The 22,119-nt window shown below is 45.8% G+C and overlaps 2 protein-coding genes across 2 annotated transcripts in view; both read right to left on the reverse strand.

Moving 5' to 3' along the window:
* Positions 1 to 22,119, reverse strand: part of LOC126526499 (uncharacterized) — a 51,678-nt gene that overhangs the window by 19,727 nt on the left and 9,832 nt on the right. The gene's annotated exons all lie outside the window — the stretch shown is intronic.
* LOC129383568 (uncharacterized) lies at positions 7,404 to 12,162 on the reverse strand. Its single transcript, XM_055068199.1, has one exon. It carries the CDS (start codon positions 12,157 to 12,159, stop codon positions 11,137 to 11,139), a length of 1,023 nt encoding a protein of 340 aa, XP_054924174.1. The 5' UTR covers positions 12,160 to 12,162; the 3' UTR covers positions 7,404 to 11,136.

The following is a 22,119-nucleotide window of genomic DNA, read 5'->3' on the forward strand; positions in this document are numbered from 1 at the left end:
GCCGGTTTATCCAACATACCTCTTTCCACGGGGCAATGGAATTTGGTAAATAACACAGGTCCTACAGTTAACATACCCTTTGTTTTACATTAAGCACACATGTTATATTTTACAATATTGTGTTGTTTTTGCACACAAGCTGATAAGCTTGTTTGGAGCTGTGAATACTATGCCAACCTATCCCCGTACGTAGTCCTATCATTTTCAGGTTATGCGATAAGTGGTGGATGTAAGGAATTACGGCAAAAATTTTCTTTTTAAGAGACTCTGAGCTGGCTGACGTCTAGAAACCAGCCTCTCCTTACAGTGTTGCTCTGAGCAGTACTTCAGCGATTGACACAATCAAATTGCTTGGAAAACCTGCCTCAGCCAACTGCAGTATCTGTTGAAAACCGGAAGAAATTAAGTGTAGCCACGACTTCTTTAGTACATTGTTCAAACACATCTTCCCTATGCCCCTTTTAATAAGGATGGATGAGCAGAGCTGTACGATAAAAGAGGCTTATTAGCTCTAGGTTGGTAACACCAGCAGATGTGATCCTCAGACAACAAAAATTGTAGATCGAGAAAGTGGATACTCTTATCTGTTGGCATTTCGTAGGTCACATCAAGAGGTCAAAGGCATTCACAAATTATGCTTGTAACACTTTCACATTCTTTTTGAAAACAATGAGAAGTGCAGTCAAGAAAGAAAAGGGAATCATCAACATATCGGAATGCTCTGTAGACTGAGTTTCCCTTAAGCCTCTCTGCCTAGACTCTACTTTTGCAAGATACAGGTTGCCGAGGACGGGTGCCAAACAGGATTCAATATATACGCCTTGCTTCTGTAGAAATGGAACATTATTCGAGTAGATAAACATTGAGGTCAGGTATTGCTTAAGTAATGCCAAAAATCTCTGAACAGAAGTTGTGGCTTCAATGCAAAACCACACAGCACCAAATTCGTCAATGCTTTCTTCAACGCAGGTTAACAGGTTGGATTTAGGAATAGAATAATAAAGGACTTTTGTGTCAGGGGACAATACGTTCAGCCTCTTGTCAGAGTGCACAACAAATTCTAAAACTTGGTCTGAACACTTCACAAAGAAGGTGTCGTTAATGTCGAGAAGATTGTGTTTTTAGCAGGTAAGTGGCTATTTCATTCTGCCAGGTCCCTTTCTCAGACATGATTACCCAGAAGACGTTACTTTTGTGTCTTCGAGACCTCTAAACACTTCCCGCTGTTCTTCTCAATGCCTCTTACAACCTTATTCAGATTTTATATTTTTTTGCACATTTCAATGGCTTTAGCTTGGACTTTAGCCAACAAGACGCTTTTATGTTGCCTAAACACGGCTGAGATGGCTTCGTTAGCCTTTGAGAAAAAAAGACCCATGAGTCACGACTGCAAACCTACCCTCCTTGTCGGCGAGCACTACACACAACGAATTATCTACTAAATAAGGAACTACGCAACGCACAGATAACCTTGAAGGTTGAGGCTTAGTGTTTTTTTATTAAAGGGGGCATATAGTGAAAATGTGAGGACAATACAGTAAAGAAATCGTGCCCTCATTTAATTTCTTCCAGTTTTTAACAACAGGTAGTACGGTTGCGTAAGGTTGGTTTTCCAAACAATTTGATTGCGTCAATTCCTGAAAAACTGCTCAGGGCAACGCAGTCAGGAGAAGCTGGTCAGCCAGCGCAGAGTCTGTTAGAAACAAAAATTTCCCCGTAATTCCTTGCATCCACTGCCTATCACATCACTTGAAAATACGACTACGTGGAAAGTGTGACATAGTATTCACAGCTCCAAACAAGCTTATCAGCTTGTGTGCAAAATCAAGACCACATAGAAAAACAAAGGATGCATGCAAAACGCAGCACAGAAAAGGATACATTAACTGTAGGACCTGTGCGTTTTACAGGATTCCATTGCCTTGTGGAAAGAGTTGTCTACGTCAAACTGGCAGATGCATTAATGATAGGCTTAGGGAGCACTCCAATAAAGTTAACACGCCTTCGCCGGATGGCTGTGTTGCAATTCATTATCATATGCACGGATACGGTCTGCGATTTGAAGATACAGTCATTATGGGGAGAAGCAAATGCAAATTAACTCGTCTCATCATTGAAAGTGCTCGCATTGAAGAGTTTGGCGATGCGTGTGTTAGCCAATCGTCCATGTCACTATGAAGAAAGAGTTAAAATTCCAGCACATGCGTTAAACATAACAGTTTTAGCCTAGTCTGCAAGTAAGTTGTACTATCATTTGCTCTGTTGTCAGTACACATTATTTTTTAAAAAAGTGAGAGAAAAAAGTGAGGGTATAGAGTGGCACCTGTCCAGCAAATAAATTGTTGGGAGTTAGTGCCTGTGTGTGTCAGCTTTCTCTTCCACATCCATGTGCTAATTGCACTACAGGAAAAAACAGCAAAATGTTACACCAACAAGCCCAAATATCTACACTGATGGAACACATGCTTTGGCGCTGCTTGGCGTTGGCCGGCGATGGTTCTCAAGGTGAACAGCGGTGGCAGCGGATGCTGCACAGTGATGTGCTGGCAGACTAACTCAGGGCTGTCCAGAGGGTCCGTGTGATGGCGGAGGGGCTCGGCCTCTCTGTACCAACGTGCGAGCGGCCCGCATCAGTCCCAGACCAATTCCTCAGGATCTAATAAAGTTCTTCATACTATACCATACTCATTTTAAGAGCCACGACATCCTCGAACTACCCTGGCCGACAGTTGGCATCAATTTTTTCCACTGAGTGGGAGAGAAGTATGGAAGCATTGTTGAATTTCCTAGTTATATTCTGAGCTTTGGCACTTGAAACACACAACGGCAGAAGCTGTCGTTAAGTAATGCCAAGAGGTCTTCGCTACGCATGGCGTTCTTCGCAAACTTATGAGTGACAATGAACCACCATTTAAGAGCCACAAGTAGGTTGAGCACATGGAGCTACCTGACACTATCCACACTACATTGAGCCCACACTACCCCCGTATAAACAGAATGGCAGAGCGAGCCGTCCAAGAGGCGAAGAAGCTTCTGAGCAAGACACCCTACCACACCATAGAGTTCTAGAATGCCATACTGGAGTGGAGGAACATGCCAAGAGACAAGCTCCTGCAGCCTCCAGTCAAGCGTCTGACGGGAAGGATAAGGACGCAGCTGCCTATGCAAACCAAGCTTCTAGAGCCTGGACCGTGCCACCCCAGAAGTGACTGCAAAACTTGAGGAGATACGCCAGTGCAAAGAGACATACTACATCTGTGGTGCAAGATACCTGGAGAGTCTGCACCTTGGGTCTGTGTGCCAGCCGAACATCCAAGTGGTCCCCAGTAGGCACGGTCACAGAACACCCTACAGCCAGGTCCAACATCATCACCAATGAACATGGTTAAGAGCTTCGTTGCAACAGAGAGTATCCCTGTTCCGACAACCCCACATCAACAGCAGCAACAATGCCACAGCCTACAGGACCCCAACCCCAGGCAGGAAGGTGAAGCTCAAGACAGTTCTGAAAGCCACGTGCTGCCGAAAGCCACAACGCTCCGTGGAGTGTGACTGAAGCCCTAGTTCCAGAATAGTCATTTTCCTTCACTAAAGAATGAGGAGATATGGCCAGCGAGGTCTTCATATACATCACCAGTATAGCCACTGCCGCATCCCTCCTTAATTAGTTCTAATCAAAGAGCGCCTATAATATGCGTTTCTCAGTGGCCAAAATGTGCAGTTGCGTGTGTAGCAGGGTCCCCAGGAAGGGGGAACGTAAAGAAGTATAAGCAGAGTACAAGCAGAAGCAGATTAGCGACTTCAATCTGTGGCACCAAGCCGTAAATCTGACCCCAGTATTGACAAGTTAAAGGGTGTAGGTGCGACCAGATCAAGTACACGCTACAGTCTTGAGCTTGGCCAAAAGGCCATACTATATGGCTGAAACACAGCGAGGCGGTGTCCTGCAGCATAACTGGTGCCATCTGAACCCTTTTGTTCCTGCAAGAGAACAGCAGACAACTTCATTAGGTATACAAGAGCCACCGCAGCATCTTGTTGCAGTCCGAGAACCACTGCCTTCCAGCACAGCAAGAGTCAAGAACTGCCCAGGGACAGTCCTCTATGGACAGTGATCAAGAAGTGCGGACGTGCAGTGGCCAACGTGTTGTTTGCCCAGATCACCTAAACTTTTAATTGTTTCCTGGCCTCACCTCTCTTCTATGGTCTTTAAGAGGGGAGATTTAGAGGATACGACTGTTCTGTATGCCAAAAGTTCGTGGCTCCATCTGGATGTTGGTTGACTGTATATGTGTACTGGCCTTAGAATAAAGGTGGCACTTGTTTGCTTGGAATTGAGTGTGTCAGGCGTCTGGATTTCTGTGCAGTCACAACAAGTGGTATGGGCCTACAAGCCTGCACCGGTCATATTTGCACACATCTTACATCTACAACATAGTGCAGGCTCCTACAACGAACCTACATTGTGTTTGCACAAAAGATGTGAGGAGCATTGTGCAAACAAGGTATCTCGCATAGCACCATCAAAAGAAGCAATACTAAATAGCAGCTTAGCAATCTAGCTGGAAAAAATCTCAGAAAACTTCTTGGACTTCAAGACAGCCAAACTTTAGAGCGAAATTGAGCCCGAGTAACATGATCAGTGGTTGGGCCACATTCCTTAATATTCACCTTCATTGTTTACATTTGGGTTACTGAACATGTGCCCTTTGCATTGTAGCGAGCAGGTGCTCGAGCAAATCCACGGTGTCTACCAAGTTGACATTCCTAAATTCCCCGAGTTTTCCAGGTTTTCCCAGAGTGCCTTTGCCAAATTTCCTGAGTGATGCAGAACTATGTTTTATGTCAAGACGGACTGAAACCACATTGCCCGATGCTGTCACTTTCTAGTAAGCATATGAAAAAAATTGAAAAAAAAAAGCCGGCAATCTAATCTGAATACTAAGGAATGGTGTTTATGTTATTCAAAAAGAGAATAGAAGGGAGAGGTTAGTAAAATGCACAGCAAATAAAATATCTTCGAAAGAAATTGCTAATCAAGTCGGACATTTTCAAATACGAATAAAAAATAGATGCATACAGCAGCAAATATTTTTGAATATGAGCTATTTCTATCAACTGATAGCAAGCTCAGTGGTATGAGGCCCGAACTTTGTCACAATTGAGATTCTCTCTCAACAGCTCGAGTCAGCCTCAACTGTCCTGACATACTCTCAGCCCGTACACGATGCCTCAGTGTTGCATTTCACTGCTTTAAAGAGTTTGTTCTGGCTTGGATGAGGGACACCTGTATCTCGGCATCAACCAACACTGTTTTTTGAGCTCAAGCTCCCTCAAAACGGCGGCAGCATGCTTCCTTTCCCGTTCAGTCAGTTCAGTCATTCCTCAATCAGTAGGTCCTTTCTGTTCTTGTCCTCCTTCCACCACTTGTTCGCCCCATGGACCATTTGAAGCATCTTGGTCAGTTGCACAGCCCACGTCCAATTTTTCAAACTCCCTAGAGGCCGCGAAAATGCCCGAAAAATCGACCAGTTGGAAAAAATAAATGCATGTCACTTACTGCCCTTAAAGGCTCAAACCGCCACAGGCACATTCGAAAACGTTCTGAAAGCCTATCGGTACATGTATCAGGCATATCAGCGCTCGTACTCTGACAGGAGATACCGGGTGCGCACGTGTATAACTAAGGAATACATACTGTGTCCTGTGGCAATAGCCCGTTTCCCACGCTTGTTATGCTTCAATGCAATACATTTGCGTATACTTCACCAAGTGACATTCTTGTACAGAGGCAAAGCTGACTTTCGGGAACCGGCATTATGCAGCTTACTGTGCTTTCCAAGCATCTAAGCCAATCGCGAGGACCACAAAGGCGGAGTCGGTGCCACTGCTGACCAGCGAATTCTTTCATTGAAAAACACGGCACCCAATGGCAAGAAGCTTAATAGCGAACGTCGAAGCAGCTAGGTCTAGCGTTGCCGCCGTGGTGGCTACGGCTGCCAGCGGTTCTGCGTGCGAAAGCACCAGTTCGAGGAGGCGAGGTAATGAAAACGGCAGTGGTGGTGTCTTTGATTATTGTTGTTTTGGACCTGCGGTCACGGCAAAACGTCTGGAAAATCGGACGGCAAAGGTTTCTTTCGTCCGAAATTTCAGATGTTCTGATACATTGACTCATTGGGAAACGTGGTGATGCCGCGAAGCCGTCCAAATTATCGGGCATCCGGAAAGTCGGTTGTTGACTGTACACTGGCAACTCCTCCAGCCGACGACAGGGCAACAAAAACGATTCATTACGATTCCTGTCTGTTACTCGAGCCAGCATTACCGCAACTTTCGACACTTTCAAAAAAATTACAGCTAATTTTCCCTGACAGAATTTTCCCTCGCATACAAAGGGCCCTTCAGAGAGTGCAAATGGTCTCTGCATAGTCAGGAAAGTCTAGCTGCCTCAGAAGCGTATACAGCCTCTACTACGCACATTCTCATGTTTTATGCCTATACTATGCCCACGAGGGTGACATTTATTATGGTTTTGCTTCCGTTTGAGGTTTATTTCTGCACAGGTAAAGTGTTAAGTGTTTGATGGCTATTAGAATATATTTGCATTTACAAAGTGCCTACTTTAAAGCATCAAATATTTGCACACCCTTAATCAAAACAGTGAATCCTTGTATTTGTAATCTTTAAAGTACGTCCTGTGCACAATTTTGTTGGTGAGGACATTCCTGATGCGAGACTGGCATAACTGCAATTCAAAAAGAATCGTTTCGAATTTCGAAAAACTGGATTGGCCCAATTTCTTGCCTTCTGCGCACAAATGTATTATACAGTGCAGGTTTATAAGCCTAACTCAAGATATAAAGTTTATACAAATATTTCTACAAATATGTGTCCTACTAGTGCTCATAGAAATGCTGGTACATTAAATTAAAAATTAAATTACGTGATTTTACGTGCCAAAACCACTTTCTGATTATGAAGCACGCCGTGGTGGAGGATTCCGGAAATTTCGACCACCTGGGGTTCTTTAACGTGCACTTAAATCTAAGTACATGGGTGTTTTCACATTTCGCCCCCATCGAAATGCGGCCGCCGTGGCCGGGATTCGATCCTGAGACCTTGTGCTCAGCAGCCCAACACCATAGCCACTGAGCAACCACGGCGGGTGCTGGTACATTAGTTGCAATTAAATGTAGGAATGAATTAGGCATGGTGGATTTGGCATTCCACTCAAAACTTAAACTACTCATTTATGTTACTTATAACAGCTTCTTTCTATGCTAATAATGAACTTCCAACAGCCGTCACTCACCTTCTCTTGCAGCCCCAGATACAATAAAATGCTAACATCCCTATATTGCATGCTGTCATTCAAGTATAAAATACCAACAACAGACAACAGATACTCACAAACACTGGCATTTATTTGATGCTCTGATGAAACAGACAGTCGAAAGCTAACTTAGTGAACAATCAATTCCTCTAAAAAAGTACCTATTCGTAAAAAAAGAAAAAAAAAATTATATGAGAATAAGCTCAAGATCATCCAGGATGAATCACGTAAACCAGAACTTAGAGCCAACAAATACATGAATTGGTCAAACAGAACAATTTCATAGGTACCAATGAGAATACTGGGAAAAAAAACAGTGCTTAAAAAGATAATTCAGACATCTGTAATGTAATAATAATTATTACAATGAACATACATAGTTTGTTGGGGCATGCAAACAGTAATTTTTGAGATAGGAACAAACATCGATTACTTTTTGAATAATGCAATGACACAATATGACGAAGCAAATTGCTCAGTTTACCGACTTCATTACATCAAGGTTTAACTGTATTCTGAAATTTTTTCTCAGCTATAAAAGCCTTTGTGTGGATCAGTTCTCATAACTCATTTTGCTCTGTGTTCTATAATGTGTTGAGAAAGGATATAGATAAAATATGGCAACTCCAAAAAAGTGTTTCAGGCATCCTTTAAGAGGAAGCGCCAGCTCAGGGGCTCCCATCTAAATACATGGGAAAGGAGAAATCGTTTTTATTGACAACTACAGCACCAAACTTGATGAGGTTTGTTGCAGTTAAAAGAAATACAATCTAGTGACTGTTGGTAGTGAATTTTTGATTTAGGAAATCAATCTCATAATAAAAATTGTTGAAGATCACAAACTTTCAGAAAACAAAACCATTAAGTTTACAACTCTAACTCAGCAATGAAAATGATATCACAATTCTGTAAAATGCATCGAATAGGACATCCAAAGCAGACAAAATTGATGTATTAAACAAGGCTTTCAAATATGCCACTAATAAGTGGCACCCTGTCAACGTTTAACAGCCGACCTCTGTCAAGTGAGGCTAGCTTAGCAGGACTCTTTGAGCAACTATCAGACATTGTTTGGGATATCATTGGGTTTAGTGAGATTAGAAAAACTGGTGAGGGTTATGCATTGATGAATAACAGCCATGACCTCTACTATAGAGGTCTCCCAGAAAAGAAGCAATACGGGGTGGCATTCGTAATCCATAAGGACATAGCGGGCAATATTGACGAGTTTTACAGCATTAATGAGAGGGTAGAGATGTAATCAAACTTTATAAGAAGTATAGATTAAAGATAGTGCACGCCTATGCTTCAACATCCAGTCACGATGATGAGGAAGTGGATCAGTTTTATGAAGATGTTGAATCAGCAATGAGAAAAGTGCGAATTCAGTATACTGTAGTAATGGGTGACTTCAATGCAAAAGTGGGGAAAAGGCAGGCTGGTGAACAAAACACTGTAACTATGGCGTCAATTCTAGGAACCGTAGAGGAGAGATGCCGGAAGAATTTACAGAAATAGGCTACAAATAATGAACACCTTTTTCAGGAACCGTAATAACAGAAGGTGGACCTCGAGAAGCCCTAATGGTGATAGAAGAAATGAAATTAATTTCATACTTTCTGCCGATCCCAGCATAGCGCCGGATGTAGAAGTGATAGGCAGGGTAAAGTGCAGTGATCATAGGCTACTGAGGGCTAGGATTCAACTAATTTGAAGAGAGAAAGAGTAAAATTGGTCAAGAAGAAACAGGTCAACCTAGAGGCAGTAAGGGTAAAAGCAGACGAATTCAGGCTGGTACTTGCAAACAAATATTCAGCCTTAGAACAGAGAGATGAACATGACATAGAGGTAATGAATGAAACTGTAACTAGGCAGGCTACAGAGGCACCAAGGCAACCAGTAGGCAAGCTCTCCAAAGTAACAAAGGACCTAATAAAGAAACGACAAACATTGAAAGTGTCCAACTCAAGAGATAAGATAGAATTCGCGGAACTGTTAAAACTGATCAAAAAGGTGATAGTAAGTGATATTCGAAACTATAACGTGAGAGACTGAAGAAGCCATAATGAATGGACACAGCCTGAAATCAGTGAGAGAGAAACTTGGTATAGAACAAACCAAGATGTATGGACTAAAAGATAAGCAGGGTAACATCATCAGGAATCTCAAAGGTGTAGTAAAAGCAGCGGAAGAATTCTATACGGACCTGTACAGTACCAAGAGAAATCAGGATACCTCCACTGAAACAGTAATGAACAGGATTCAGAAACTCCTCCTATAACTAGCGATGAGGTTACAAGAGCCTCGCAAGACATCAAACGAGGAAGAGCAGCAGGAAAGGATATAGCAACAGCCGATTTAATCAAAGATGGAGGAGACATAATGCTTGGAAAACTGGTGCCTTACAGTGGAATCTCGATGATGCGATCACGGCTAATATGAATTTCCGGATGATACGAATTTTTCTTAGGTCCTGGCTGAGCCCCATTACTTTGCAACGTGCTAGAGAACGGTTGTCACGAATAAATTTTCGACCCACGTCGGTTGATACGAAAATTACCGAAGACACTGGAAATTCTAAAGTGTGCTTGGCAAAAGCCAAATGCTGCTGCCATCTGCGCTCCGCTTCCCTGGCTTTGCTGTTCGCTGACATAGCCAGTCGCTGCTGCCGTCTACGCTCCAATTCATTCGTTTTGGTGTTCGACGATATCGCCTGTCGCTGCTGCCGCTTTTGTTCCGCTTCCCTGCCTTTGGTACCTGGCAATCTAATCAGTCGCTGTTGGGGTTTCCGTTCTGCCTCCCTTGCTTTCGCATCTGGTGACAAGTTCAGTCATGGCATGCGCATTTGCTCCTTGTTCTTCTGCTGTTTGGTGTTGGGGAAACCCGGCGTCCGCTGCCGTTTCCCCGAACCGCATGGCACGGAATCACTGGGCCGCTTCGGAGCCATGCGTCTCACTCACTCGACTGCAACAAGATGTCTGGCGAAGGAGCGGCGGTGCAGCTGCCACCGCCGACACATGGCCGACGCGCACGCGCTCTTTCTACTGCTACTGTGTGACGTCACGGTTGCTATGCACAGCGGCGGCCCCCCACCAGCACGCCGGTTGCTGAGGAGAGGAGGAAAGCCACCTAGAGAAAAAAAGTTGTTCCAACGCACGGACAGATGCTACCACGAGCATGAGCCAAAGCTTTCGCCTTAATAAACGCTGCCCCATCGACGGCCGCGAAAGAGAACAGCGCCCAGTCACGCGATTTCTCCCTTTCTCTTTCTCGAAAGATCTAAATTTATACATAAAATTTGTCCACTTTGGATGATCTATCATATCCAGCTTACAGAACTACGATATCTATTCCAGGTGCAGAGCTAAACATTTATAAACATCTTGCTTCAATTTTTTTTTCAAGCTGAACAATCTTTGTAAATTCCTGTATTAACATCCAGGCCTTCAACCAAAAATCTGCTTCCAGCAGTCACCAGAGTTCAATTTTTTTTCTCAGATGTAACAAATTTCATTAGAAGCAGCCCACTAGCTATCAGAAAAGCATTACTGTGTTTTACATGCGTTTGAATAGGCGGCATCGGAGTTGGGCCCGAGCTAAAGCTTCCTCTTAGGAGCATGTGGAGACACTTGTGCTACCTGATGCAGTAGAACACTATGCAACATGCTACATGTTTGTAAATTTTGATTCAGACTCTTCTTCAACATGATTGTTGACTTAACCTACAGTATCATGGTGCAGTGCTCTCATAAGTCAGTTCAATTGATGAGGACCTGGAACAGACGGTGCAAATATATGGGAGGTCACTTGTATGAACGTGGTGGTGTATCTTTAGGGCATTCTTCAACAAAAATCTCTGAAGGCATAGAGGGCACAGAAATGGCTTCTCGCCTCAGGTGTCTCCTAAGGTTGCTCCTTTGTGAGAAGCTCTGAGAGCATGAAGGGCACTGATATGGCTTCTCGCCTGTGTGGCTGTGCAGGTGCTCTTTCAGGCAGGTCTTTTGCGAGAAGCTCCGAGAGCATGAAGGGCACTGATATGGCTTCTCACCTGTGTGGGTGCGCAGATGGACTTTCATGTGACACTTGCGTGAGAAGCACTGAGAGCATGAAGGGCATTCATATGGCTTCTCGCCTGTGTGGGTGCGCAGGTGGGCTTTCAGGTGGGCCTTGAGTGAGAAGCTCTGAGAGCATGAAGGGCACTTAAATGGCTTCTCACCTGTGTGGATGCGCAGGTGGTAATTGAGGTTGCCCTTTCGTGAGAAGCTCTGAGAGCACGAAGGGCACTGATATGGCTTCTCGCCTGTGTGGTTGCGCAGGTGATCGTTTAAGTGGTATCTGTATAAAAAGCCCCGAGAGCATGAAGGGCACTGATATGGCTTCTCGCCGGTGTGGGTGGTGATCGCATGGGCTTTCAGGTGACCCTTGCGTGAGAAGCTCCGAGAACATGAAGGGCAGTGATATGGCTTTTCACCAGTGTGGGTGCGCAGGTGGACATTCAGATAACACTTGTGTGAGAAGCTCCGAGAGCATGAAGGGCACTGATATGGCTTCTTGCCTGTGTGGGTGCACACGTGGGCTTTCAGGTGGGTCTGTTGTGAGAAGTTCCGAGAGCATGAAGGGCACTCAAATGGCTTCTCGCCTGTGTGGGTGCGCAGGTGAACTATTAAGTTGGATTTGTCCGAGAAGCTCCGAGGACATGAAGGGCAATCAAACGGCTTCTCGGCAGTATGGATGCTGGCATGTGCTTCCAGAAGAAATAGTTCATCAGCCTCATAGTCACACAGGTGACATCGATGGAGGCATCCTTGCCTTGAGCTGTCACGCATGGCAGTGGACGGAGAAATACAAGGCCTCGAGGCTGTACAAATAAAGCAAAAGTATGTGAGAGTTATTATGAAATGCAAAAAAAAAGAGTACATGTGCTAAATTTAATAACAAGCTGCCTTTCTTTTATTTAGGAGATCTTCAGGGTGATTTTAAGTAGGATGAAACAAAGAACTTCCAATCGCCCATTTTAATTAACTTAATATTTCTGCATTTGAAAGCTTCATGTTGCCGTTTGTGAAGTCCACTCATAGAAAATATTTTATCAGAAAGCTAAAAAATCACAAATGAGAGAATGTGGAGTGTTTGCCTATTCTCTTGGATTTCTAGGACGCTTAGAGAACACTAAAAATGCTATGACCAAGCTTGCTCTCTTATCCTCAATGAGCACTTGAGGCCCAGAGACCATATTTGGCACTTGAAAACTTGTTGCGATTCGCTGGCTCAAAAAATATGTCTCATACGAGACTTCATCAGTGGCTTTCCTTTTAATCACACACTGAACTTTGGCAATGTTTTCGTAAGTTGAGATTGCAAGGAGCTGGCTAGGAAATAACGTATTTTCCCCATATAACCCACAAACACGTACAGCCCGCATCCTCTTTCAGAACAGCCCAGAAGGAAAAAAATAATGCGTTTGTATAACGCATGGAAATAACTGGCATACAAGCCTCAGACGTTTACAATAACAGCATCCATTTGGGGATAAACGACTTGTCCATGTTGCATCTTCAGCCAGTGACTTTGCTTTACTGTTTTCAGAGACTGGGGCTGGGTCATTAAGCATGGCTTATCGTGACCCACGTTATACTTTGCCAGTGCCATGCGCAGTATTAACTAACTGCTAAATGCTAAATGGCGACCCATGCAGAGGAGGAAAATGACCGACAGAGCAGCAGGGGGGAAGGTAGCTTCAACATGCTGGGGGGGGAAACACGGTGGGGCTCCTCAGGAAATAAGTGTGAGTAATCGAGAACTTTGCCCTGAAGTGTGGCTTTGTGGCAGCGCACGTTGCACTGCCATGGGCCCACTCCTCAAATCGAAATTCCAGTAATTCTGATCAGAAATTCCGATCAGAGATTCCGATCTTGACCTCACAGTAAACTTTTTCCGGCGTTTGGTGCAGGTTATAGGTGCAAAAATACAGCAACTTCTTTTTGCTCTGCCATCACAAAATAGTGGCAAATGATTGCTGGAACTGACAAGGAATAGTGCAAACAAACCGCTCCCTTTGCAAAGCACAATGCATTTTACCACACTAACGGGTGAAGGTATTGTAGTGTTTGCGAAGGGAGGCACCTAGCACCGTCGGCGGCTCCGAAGGAATGACACACACACACCAGTTTCATACCCCGTGCCCAACTTACCCCTCGGTTGCAGTGGGGGCATTTATGAGGATTGATCCAGAATTAAGGTTCCCATCAATTTTAGAAATACGCAACATTGTTTATTTTCATAGAAATTTGCATCATTGGAAAAATGAAACTTTGCTCTATTTCTCTACATAACCGCCATCTTCTTCTACGCATTTTTGTAGACAGTGCTCCAATTTCTGTATCCCAATGTTGTAGAACTCCGCTGCCAATCCATTGAGGAAGTGTTTCACCTCTTCTTTGACTTCATTCTCACTACAGAAGCGTTGGCATTCAAATGTTCGTTTAACTTGGAGAACAAGTGATAATCACTAGGCGCGAGGTCTGGACTGTACAGTGAGATGGGCATGACAGTCCACCCAAAGTTTGTCAGAAGTTCGTGGGTTTGACGGGAGAAGTGAGGTCGGTCGTTGTCGTGAAGCAGCGTTACACCGACTGCTAGTTGTCCTCACTGGCAGTTCTGGATGGCTCGCCTGAGTTTCCTTAGTGTTGCACAATAACTGTCCAAGGTTATTGTTGTCCCACGTTCGATTTCATAGATCAACAGTATCCCCTTATGATCCGAAGAAACACTGGCCATTACTTTACCAGCAGAAGGAGTTTGAACTTCTTTGTGACTGGTGACTCTGGATGACACCACTGTTTCGATTTTTGTTTCGTTTTGGGAGTGAAAGGAAACACCCACATTTCGTCTCCCATAACAATAGAGTCCAACAATCCTTCCTTATCTTGACACTTTTAAAAAAACTGGTGAGCACAGTCAAGGCGTTTCTCCTTGTGGTCTGATGTCAATAGCTGCGGTACCCATCAAGCACAACACCTGTGATACAACAATTTTTCAGTCAAAGCACGTCCGCATATCCACCTCCGCAACTGGCGGTCTTCCACTCCGTTCTTCATCGTGGACTTCCTTCCGAAAGGCATTAAACTCCTTGCACAACTTTTTGACGTGTTAAACGGACATACACTTGTCGCCATACACCTCTGACAACTGACGACGAATATCCACGGGTGGAGTCCCTTTGGCATGCAATAAGTTAATTATGGCACGAATCTCACACTTTGCGGGATCAACAATGGGAACCTCCATATCGGACGGCTGTTGAGCCAAGAATGAGCAGCACAGCCGCACAGCAGTGTTGCTGTTGCCGGACTTCACCTCGCACCTTCCTGTGTGGCTGGAGCTCTTTGGCAACCTTATTTCTGGATGAACCTTCGCATGGATACATACATACATATATATATATATATATATATATATATATATATATATATATATATATATATATATATATATATATACAGTGGAACCCCATTCATGCGTTTTTCACTGGACCGGGGGAAAAAAACGTAACAGCCGGGAAAACGCAACAGTGAGCAAAGCTCCGAAAATGAATGAAAAAAGTGCAGCTTCAACTATAGACAATTTATTTCCACAAAGTGCACTGAGGACTTTAAAAAAGTCCAGAATGGTGGCTTGCCGTTTCTTTCGCTCGCTAGAAATTGCCACACGTTTCTCAATAGCCTGGAAGGCCGCATTGCTGTCAGCGTCACTTTGTGGTGCGACGTACCAGCGGAGGAGGTCCAGAGCCGCGACGGCTTCTCCAAAGCTAGGATTTGGCAACTCCCCGGCATCATACGGCTCGTGCTCCTCCTCGTCACCGCGCCACAGCAATGGCAACGGGCGAAGGAATATTCGCGGGAAATTTTGCCCTCTTTGGCGTAATCATGCTAACGATTGTTTAGTATTGCTGTGGAGCGCGCGCGTCCGAGAAGCCCGGTTGCGCGCAGCGCGGCGTGGGAGAAATGTAAACAAGAGAGGAGAGCTGGCCCGATAGGCCGAGCAACGCCACGAGCAACGGCAACTTCCGGTTTCAGTTTAGCTTCACAAAGAGTGACGTCAGGGCCTCTCCTGAGTTTCCTTCCTCCGTGAGTCGACCCGTCCAACAACCATGCGGTGACCGTAATCGCAGTGATGATAGTGAGAGCATTTTTCACGAATGGCCACTTAATGGCTGCCTCTCGAACCGGTGTGCGGCTTCTTGCAGCCAGTTCCATAGCCAAACCCGGCCAAGCCCAGCCAAAACTCGTCAAAAGCCAAAATGGCGGTTGGAGCGCGTTGGCTACTTTAGCCCAGGCGGGTTCGCGGTGCTAAGTTGCGACGTATCATGCGGGAACGTTTTCACATCTACTACGTAACAGAGGGGTTCCTTATACATTGGATCCTATGGAAGCTATGCCGGGACCGGATGAAAACGACGTAGCAGCCAGGAAAATGCAGATGTGAGGAATGTAACAGCGGGGTTCTACTGTATATGGGGAGCCCCCTGGGGCGATCCAATAGAACAAAGTACTAAAATATACAACAGGTATAACAAAACATAACTTGAACAGTTGGATAAAAACAAGGGAGGCAAATGTAAGCAGTCTGCGAAGTGGCACTTGGTCTTTTTGAGCAACTTTCAGCGGAAAAAATCACAATTTGGAGCAGAAATATATGCTTTTAGAGCAAGAAAAGAATGCTTTTGAGCAGCAACTTACTACTCCAGTGCAAAAAGGAAGCGCTGCATAAGTTAGTACTTTGTGAAACATTGCATGCAACATGTGTTATGCTAAGATGCCAGTATTTTTTCTCCAACTTGCTGTTTCATTTTTTTTTTTATACAAGCGGATGAAGATAAGCGCTAACTTGATCCTAATTCACAGTTAATTCTGCATTCAAATAAACAGTTAACCCCCTATCAAGCTGTGCTTGGCTTTATTATTCATTTCATCAGGTAAATGTCAAACTATTCTAGCATTTCAGCCGCTAAACAATAAGGTTGAATGCACATAGCTTCCCAATTCTTTATCAATACGGTGCGGGTGCTGCATCTTCACACATTAAGAATACTGCGTAAGGGTAAGCTCATGCACTTAAAGCTCATGCTAGACAAAGCACATGGTCTTCTACGCTGTTCCAAGGAAGGCACTGGCACACTATCTGTTTGGTGCTCACGCGATGTCAGTAAATAATTGGGTGGCTGTACTATATCGACACTATCTATCCCTACAATTGAAATCACGATCTGAGCAAGTTGGTAGTTGATCAGAAGCACGACTTAGCAGTGCAAATACAGATGGAACAGAAACAAACATTTTATTTTAACTGTCCTCGCAGGAAGATTTAACAGCGCCTTTGTTGCATGACTTGTATGCCTGCGGCTACTTCCTTGTCACGCTATCGAATTTTTTTTCTATGTCGAAGCTGCCTAGTCATATTAAAATGCACCTTATGCACTTGTCGATATACAACTAAGCGACGATGAGAGAGGCACATTGGGCAGCTGTGCCCTCACACTTGTGCATCACTATAATTACATAACATAATTATAATTGCTATAGCAATTATACAGACACTCGAGGAAAAATTCCAAGGTTGTCGTCGGCGTCAGCATCGTCGTGAAAGTGTGCATTATGTCCAAGTGCGATAAGATGGCAGCCACACGCCCTAAATACTGTAGCTGTGATGGAAACCGTAGGTTACGGTTGCTCGATGCGACTGCTATAATGGAACCTCGTTTTTCCTGGCCTGTGCACATGGTTATGTCATACTTCTGTTCACAACACGCTGCTACGTGCCAGGAAATGGACGAGTCGGTCGATTATGACAGTGCTCCTTCTATTTGATGTTGTTCAGTTAGCTGTGGATGAGGAAGTCATTGGCATTGTCCAGATTTCATTGGTGGCTCCTTCAAGCATATTGTCCTTACGAAGTTCTCTCTTCGTCACATTCCGAGTCTGCAACAATCTGACACACTCGCTGCCGCGACTGCGGTTGCTACTGGCGTCCCACCAGGCTAGAAGGGAGGCCCAGGAATCGCGTGACAGTGTCCGAGGAATTGCAGAGTCGTCGGAGGGGTTTGTTTCCTTTTCTTTTTGGACCAGTTCATCAATAGCTGGTTGTCCATGTCATTCTTGTTCTTGACTTGGGCACCAGGAAGGTGTCCGCTAAAACACAAGCATGACGATCTGCTATACATCATGACAATGCCGCAGCACTTTCAATCGAACGTGACTTAAGACGTCTAACATTGAGTCGTTCGGCGCCATTGGCGGTAGTGGACTCTGCGGTGTAGTTAGCGGAAAATAGCTCTACTGGTTGATGACGGTGAGTCTTTGGTCAAGAAATCGGTGCAGTCGCGTACGACCGGGTCAGGGTTACAAGGTCCTTAATGGAGTAGTAGTGCTCGCGTGGGTCTATTCAAAACTGGGGTGGCTGCTAGCAGCCATCTTTTTCAATGGTAATGTAGCTATTCATGCGATGGTGTTTGTAGCAGCTTGTGTCCTTTTTGTGGTTGTGCATGGTCTTAGGAGGCCTTGGCTCTGTCGTCGATATGTTGCACCCCTGCTTGTGGTTCCGAAGACTGCTTCACTAGTTTGTGGTTCCGAACACTGCTTCGCCAGTGTTGATCGTTCTTCTCACTGCGGTGGTTGTGGTGGTGGGAGGATCAAGGGTGGTAGCAATTTCATCATATGTATTTCTGATGGCCACTGGACAGGCTCCGAATCTGCCACACCATTCGCACAATGTAGGGCGAGTGGGCAGGTGTGTATGAATCATGGACTAACTTGGTTTATACCATTCGGCTGGTCGCTGACATCTGTTCCCCGCACGTTGCATGATGTGGGGATTGAGGTGCCTTCCCGTGCCTCGTCCCCCAGCTCCCGCAAGGGAGTTTAGCTTGATTTCCGGGAACCGCCATCATAACCGCAAGATTGCTGACACAGCTAGCGCGCTGAAGCTAATTTTCTCGCAAACTGTACTTCTCCCTCCCATGGTCGAATTACCACGCAAGCTAGTGTCACAAGGACGCGCCCCAATCGGCCTCCCTAGTGGCGGCCCCCGGGCACCCTCTCCACCTGAGCTCTCTTCCGCTGAGTGCTTCATTGCCACAGAAAATGCTCACAGGCCCGCAACGAGGTAGTTACAAGGACCTTTGCTCCCGCAATTTCTCGTTTTCGCGCTTGGTGGACCACTTCTGAGTTGGCCCTACCGCAGCGGCCATGCATACTCAATCAGTCTAGGGGTGAGCCTTTGCCCATAAGCGCAGTGACTGTCACACTGTGCTATATCTTGGTTGAATAAACCCGTGCTTGTTGGCAATCTGAGTCTGGAGCCTTGCCTGCGCCTTGTCAGAGTCGATGAACCCTGCCCAAGCGCCTTTGTGCGTTGCGGAGGAGCGTCGTGCCCTTCCCAGATGGTCGTCCGTAGGTTGAGCCTCGTGCAAACCCACTTCCACATAACTACCGCCCAACTCTGTTTTAGCATGTCATAAATGCAGGCCCCTTTACGGCCGTCGTTCCTGCCTGATCCCCTGGCCACGTGCTTAACGTCCATCGATGCGGATAACACCTACAGCACGAGGTACGTACCCTCTGCTTTCGGCCACCAGGAGCAATCCCTTCATTGGACAGCCCTTTTGTCACGTCGACCGCCTGGATGTGTACCCCCTAGTCCTTGCCATGCCGCTTTCGGGTTTCCTCAACCCTTCGAGGCATGTGTGGAGCAGGTGCTTACTAGCCCCTCCAACCTGCTTTCCCGCTCGCTGGCTCCTTTTCGTCCCGAGAGCAGTCGAGTACCCCATGTGCCGCATCGGAGCCATCCTGCTTGAGTGCTGGCACTACCTCGTGCACTGGTCTCTCTTTGTCTCGAGTGCCTTTCTCGGACGAATTTGCCATGGACCAGACAGTCGCGCGTCACCATGAGCAATGTTACAGCAGTGCGATGCATGTAGGCGCACTTGTGAGATGCAGTCGCCGACCGATTTTTCGGACTCCAAAAATTCGGACATGCTCGATTATTCGGTCTGCTTTGCGGGACCGCGATTCTCCCCATACACCATAATGTATAACAACTGCCAAAGGTTCGGACACCTTGCAACCTCTGGTCAGATTTTTCGGACACTCCTTGAGCCAGCTCGATCGAGAGCCCCCACTGTACGACCGACTCTGACCGGTCCATGGTTCCACTTGCTGAATGCCATTTTTGTTTTGAATGGAGCCTCCTTGCTGCCCCACAAACTGGTGCTACAGCAAATCCCCGCTCATCATCGTTTCTGCCTGGTTCGATAGAGTGGCTACAGCAGTTCCGGTCTCAGCTTAGTAAGCCATGTCAAGACAATCCAGCAGCTGATTTGTTTCTTCGTGCATGACGCTGCGAGTAGGCCACGTTTTTCATTTGTGCAACTGGTGTCGGCGTGACGGCATGGAGGTGTTTGCTTTGCGTGCTGTGTTGAGGTTGCGGTGATCCAACGCAGCATACGGAAAAATCGCGTCGAGTGTCTAACGGCACCGACAATGCCCACGCAGACTGCGCTGGGGAATGCCGGTAAGCGGGTGCCAGGAGACCTAGGATTTGTCGCCTTCCGATGTGCTCCCTACTGATGCAGAAAATGTTCTGCCGAGACCTGCACAGTGGTTGCATTGCAATTCCGGATCCCACCTCATTCGACAGTTTCACAGGCGCCGACACTGCTGTGCTGACATGCGCAGAACGCGACGATGGCGAGATCATTCATCAGGTTTCTGCTGCACCGCCGGACGTTGACTCCGAGTCAGAAGATGACGCACCATGTGCTACGCTGCCGTCGCATGCGAAACGTGTACAAGTAGTGACTGTGCTTTCAGCCGCCTATAGTGACTGTACGACCCTCTCCGAGATTCAGGCTTATCTGATATTGCGCGTAAACAGAACAGCATGCAATGGCGCATTCACGATTTCTTCAAGCCCACTTCCAAGCCCGAATCAGTGCATGGAAATAAAGGATTTCCTTTTTTTTCTTAATCTGCTTTTTCGGACACCTGTTTATTCAGATATATCCGCAGTGCCCGTGAGGTCCGAATAAACGGTCGAAGACTGTCTACGTCAACTCTCCAGCTGGGAGCGCGAAGCCTGCGAGAATGGCCAATGGCGTTTGGTTTCAAATTTCATCTCTTTCTGCGACACATAGCGATGTAATACTTAGCAGACACGATCGCTAGTGCGCATTGAATAGATGGTGCTTGTCAGCTCAAAATGGCCACATCTGATGAGGGGCCCTTAACATTTTGGACCCAGCCATCACTAAGTTGAAAATATTCGATGTTCATATGAAGTGCTACGGTTTCTGCCTCTTGATTTAAAACATCATCGGACCCCAGAACTTGCATGGCGATCATGGCTTTCAGTCACATTAGAATAGCTTCAAGTTTTGGGTGGGCACTGTGGCTGACATTCTTCTGTCGAGATTGGGAAGATTTCTCAGCGGCTTCCAAAATCTTCACCTTGTTGTTTATGTAGACTGATATTGTCTGCTTCGAGATTTCTAATTCTTTTGCGATGTGTGATTGCAACAAGCCCCTTTGCACTTTCCTGATTATGGTGGCCTTCTTTTCCATCGTCAGTATGCTATAGTTTCCTCACTTCAAAGCCTTTGTCGGACGGCGGCGGATGACGAAGGCAGTGTCGGCATTATTGTTAACAACTAGCGATGAAACCACAGAAGACAATCGGTTGTTGAAGTGGCTAAGCCTAGCATCACAGTATGCAGCTGAAGAAAACCACAATGCACATGACAGGAGATACAAAGAGTACCACTGGCCATATGCGACTTACGAGTGCCGACAGCAATGACAGCACAAAGGCTTGTGGAAGAGTGCATCAAGCGGGACCTATCAAGGCTGCACCTGAAATGGTAGCTCTGAATTGGCATGCGAGATGTGCGCAACGCTGCTTTGAGACTGCGGGAAAACAAAATGACAGCGATGTTGTTTGCATTTTCGGTTGCTTTGAACTTGCGATCACGAGAAAAATTCAGAAAAATTAAACGAGAACAGTTTGAAACATGCAAAATTTTGGTGGTTATAACTATATAGAGCACGTGGCCATAATATGGCAGAGTCTAAATATTCAGGCAGGCCTGTGGTGTCTGGCTCAGACCAGACGCATGACACTGGACCACGCAAGCGCAGTATGCAACTCTCCTTTATTCGTCACAGTAAAGCCACTTATATAGGAAATCATATTGAATGACGATGACGATATGTACACTGAAAGAAACGAAACTGAAACAATAAAGAAGGATACAACATCGCCTCGCGCTTGAAAATACAACACATTGATTTGCAACAACCAAAATAACTCGAACTGAACACTTATTGTTCAGGTAAAGAAAACCCATATCTTTCGACAGGTCGGCGTACCCTAGTGCTGCGACGCAAAGGTTGCTCCACCGAATCCTCTAAAGGAGCGACCACTTCTTCATTAACTTCAGCCCTTGTTTCCGGCGATCGCAACAGTTCCCCCTGTTCAGCGTCTGCGCGGCTTTCAGTCCCAGCGGTACCCGAGTAGTCATGAGGCAATTCCCATGTCCATTGTTCTGTTGTCTGCGACTGATTGCAGGGAACCCGAACTAGTTTAGACGCGTTCCAGCAACGACCGTCGCTCATCAAAAAGCTATTTTTGCCTTTTCTGCCGACAATCTTGAAAGGTCCCATGTAGTTTACCGACGCTTTCCCACCGCCTGCTGGCTTGCGTACACGAACGAAGTCCCCTACACAAAAGGCTGG

The sequence above is a fragment of the Dermacentor andersoni genome, unplaced genomic scaffold (genome assembly GCF_023375885.2).
Source record: "Dermacentor andersoni unplaced genomic scaffold, qqDerAnde1_hic_scaffold ctg00000039.1, whole genome shotgun sequence".
NCBI classification, from domain to species: Eukaryota; Metazoa; Arthropoda; class Arachnida; order Ixodida; family Ixodidae; genus Dermacentor; species Dermacentor andersoni.

Coding starts and splice junctions, on each gene's coding strand:
- LOC129383568 (XM_055068199.1), bottom strand. CDS start 12,159: ATGCGTGACAGCTCAAGGCAAGGATGCCTCCATCGATGTCACCTGTGT.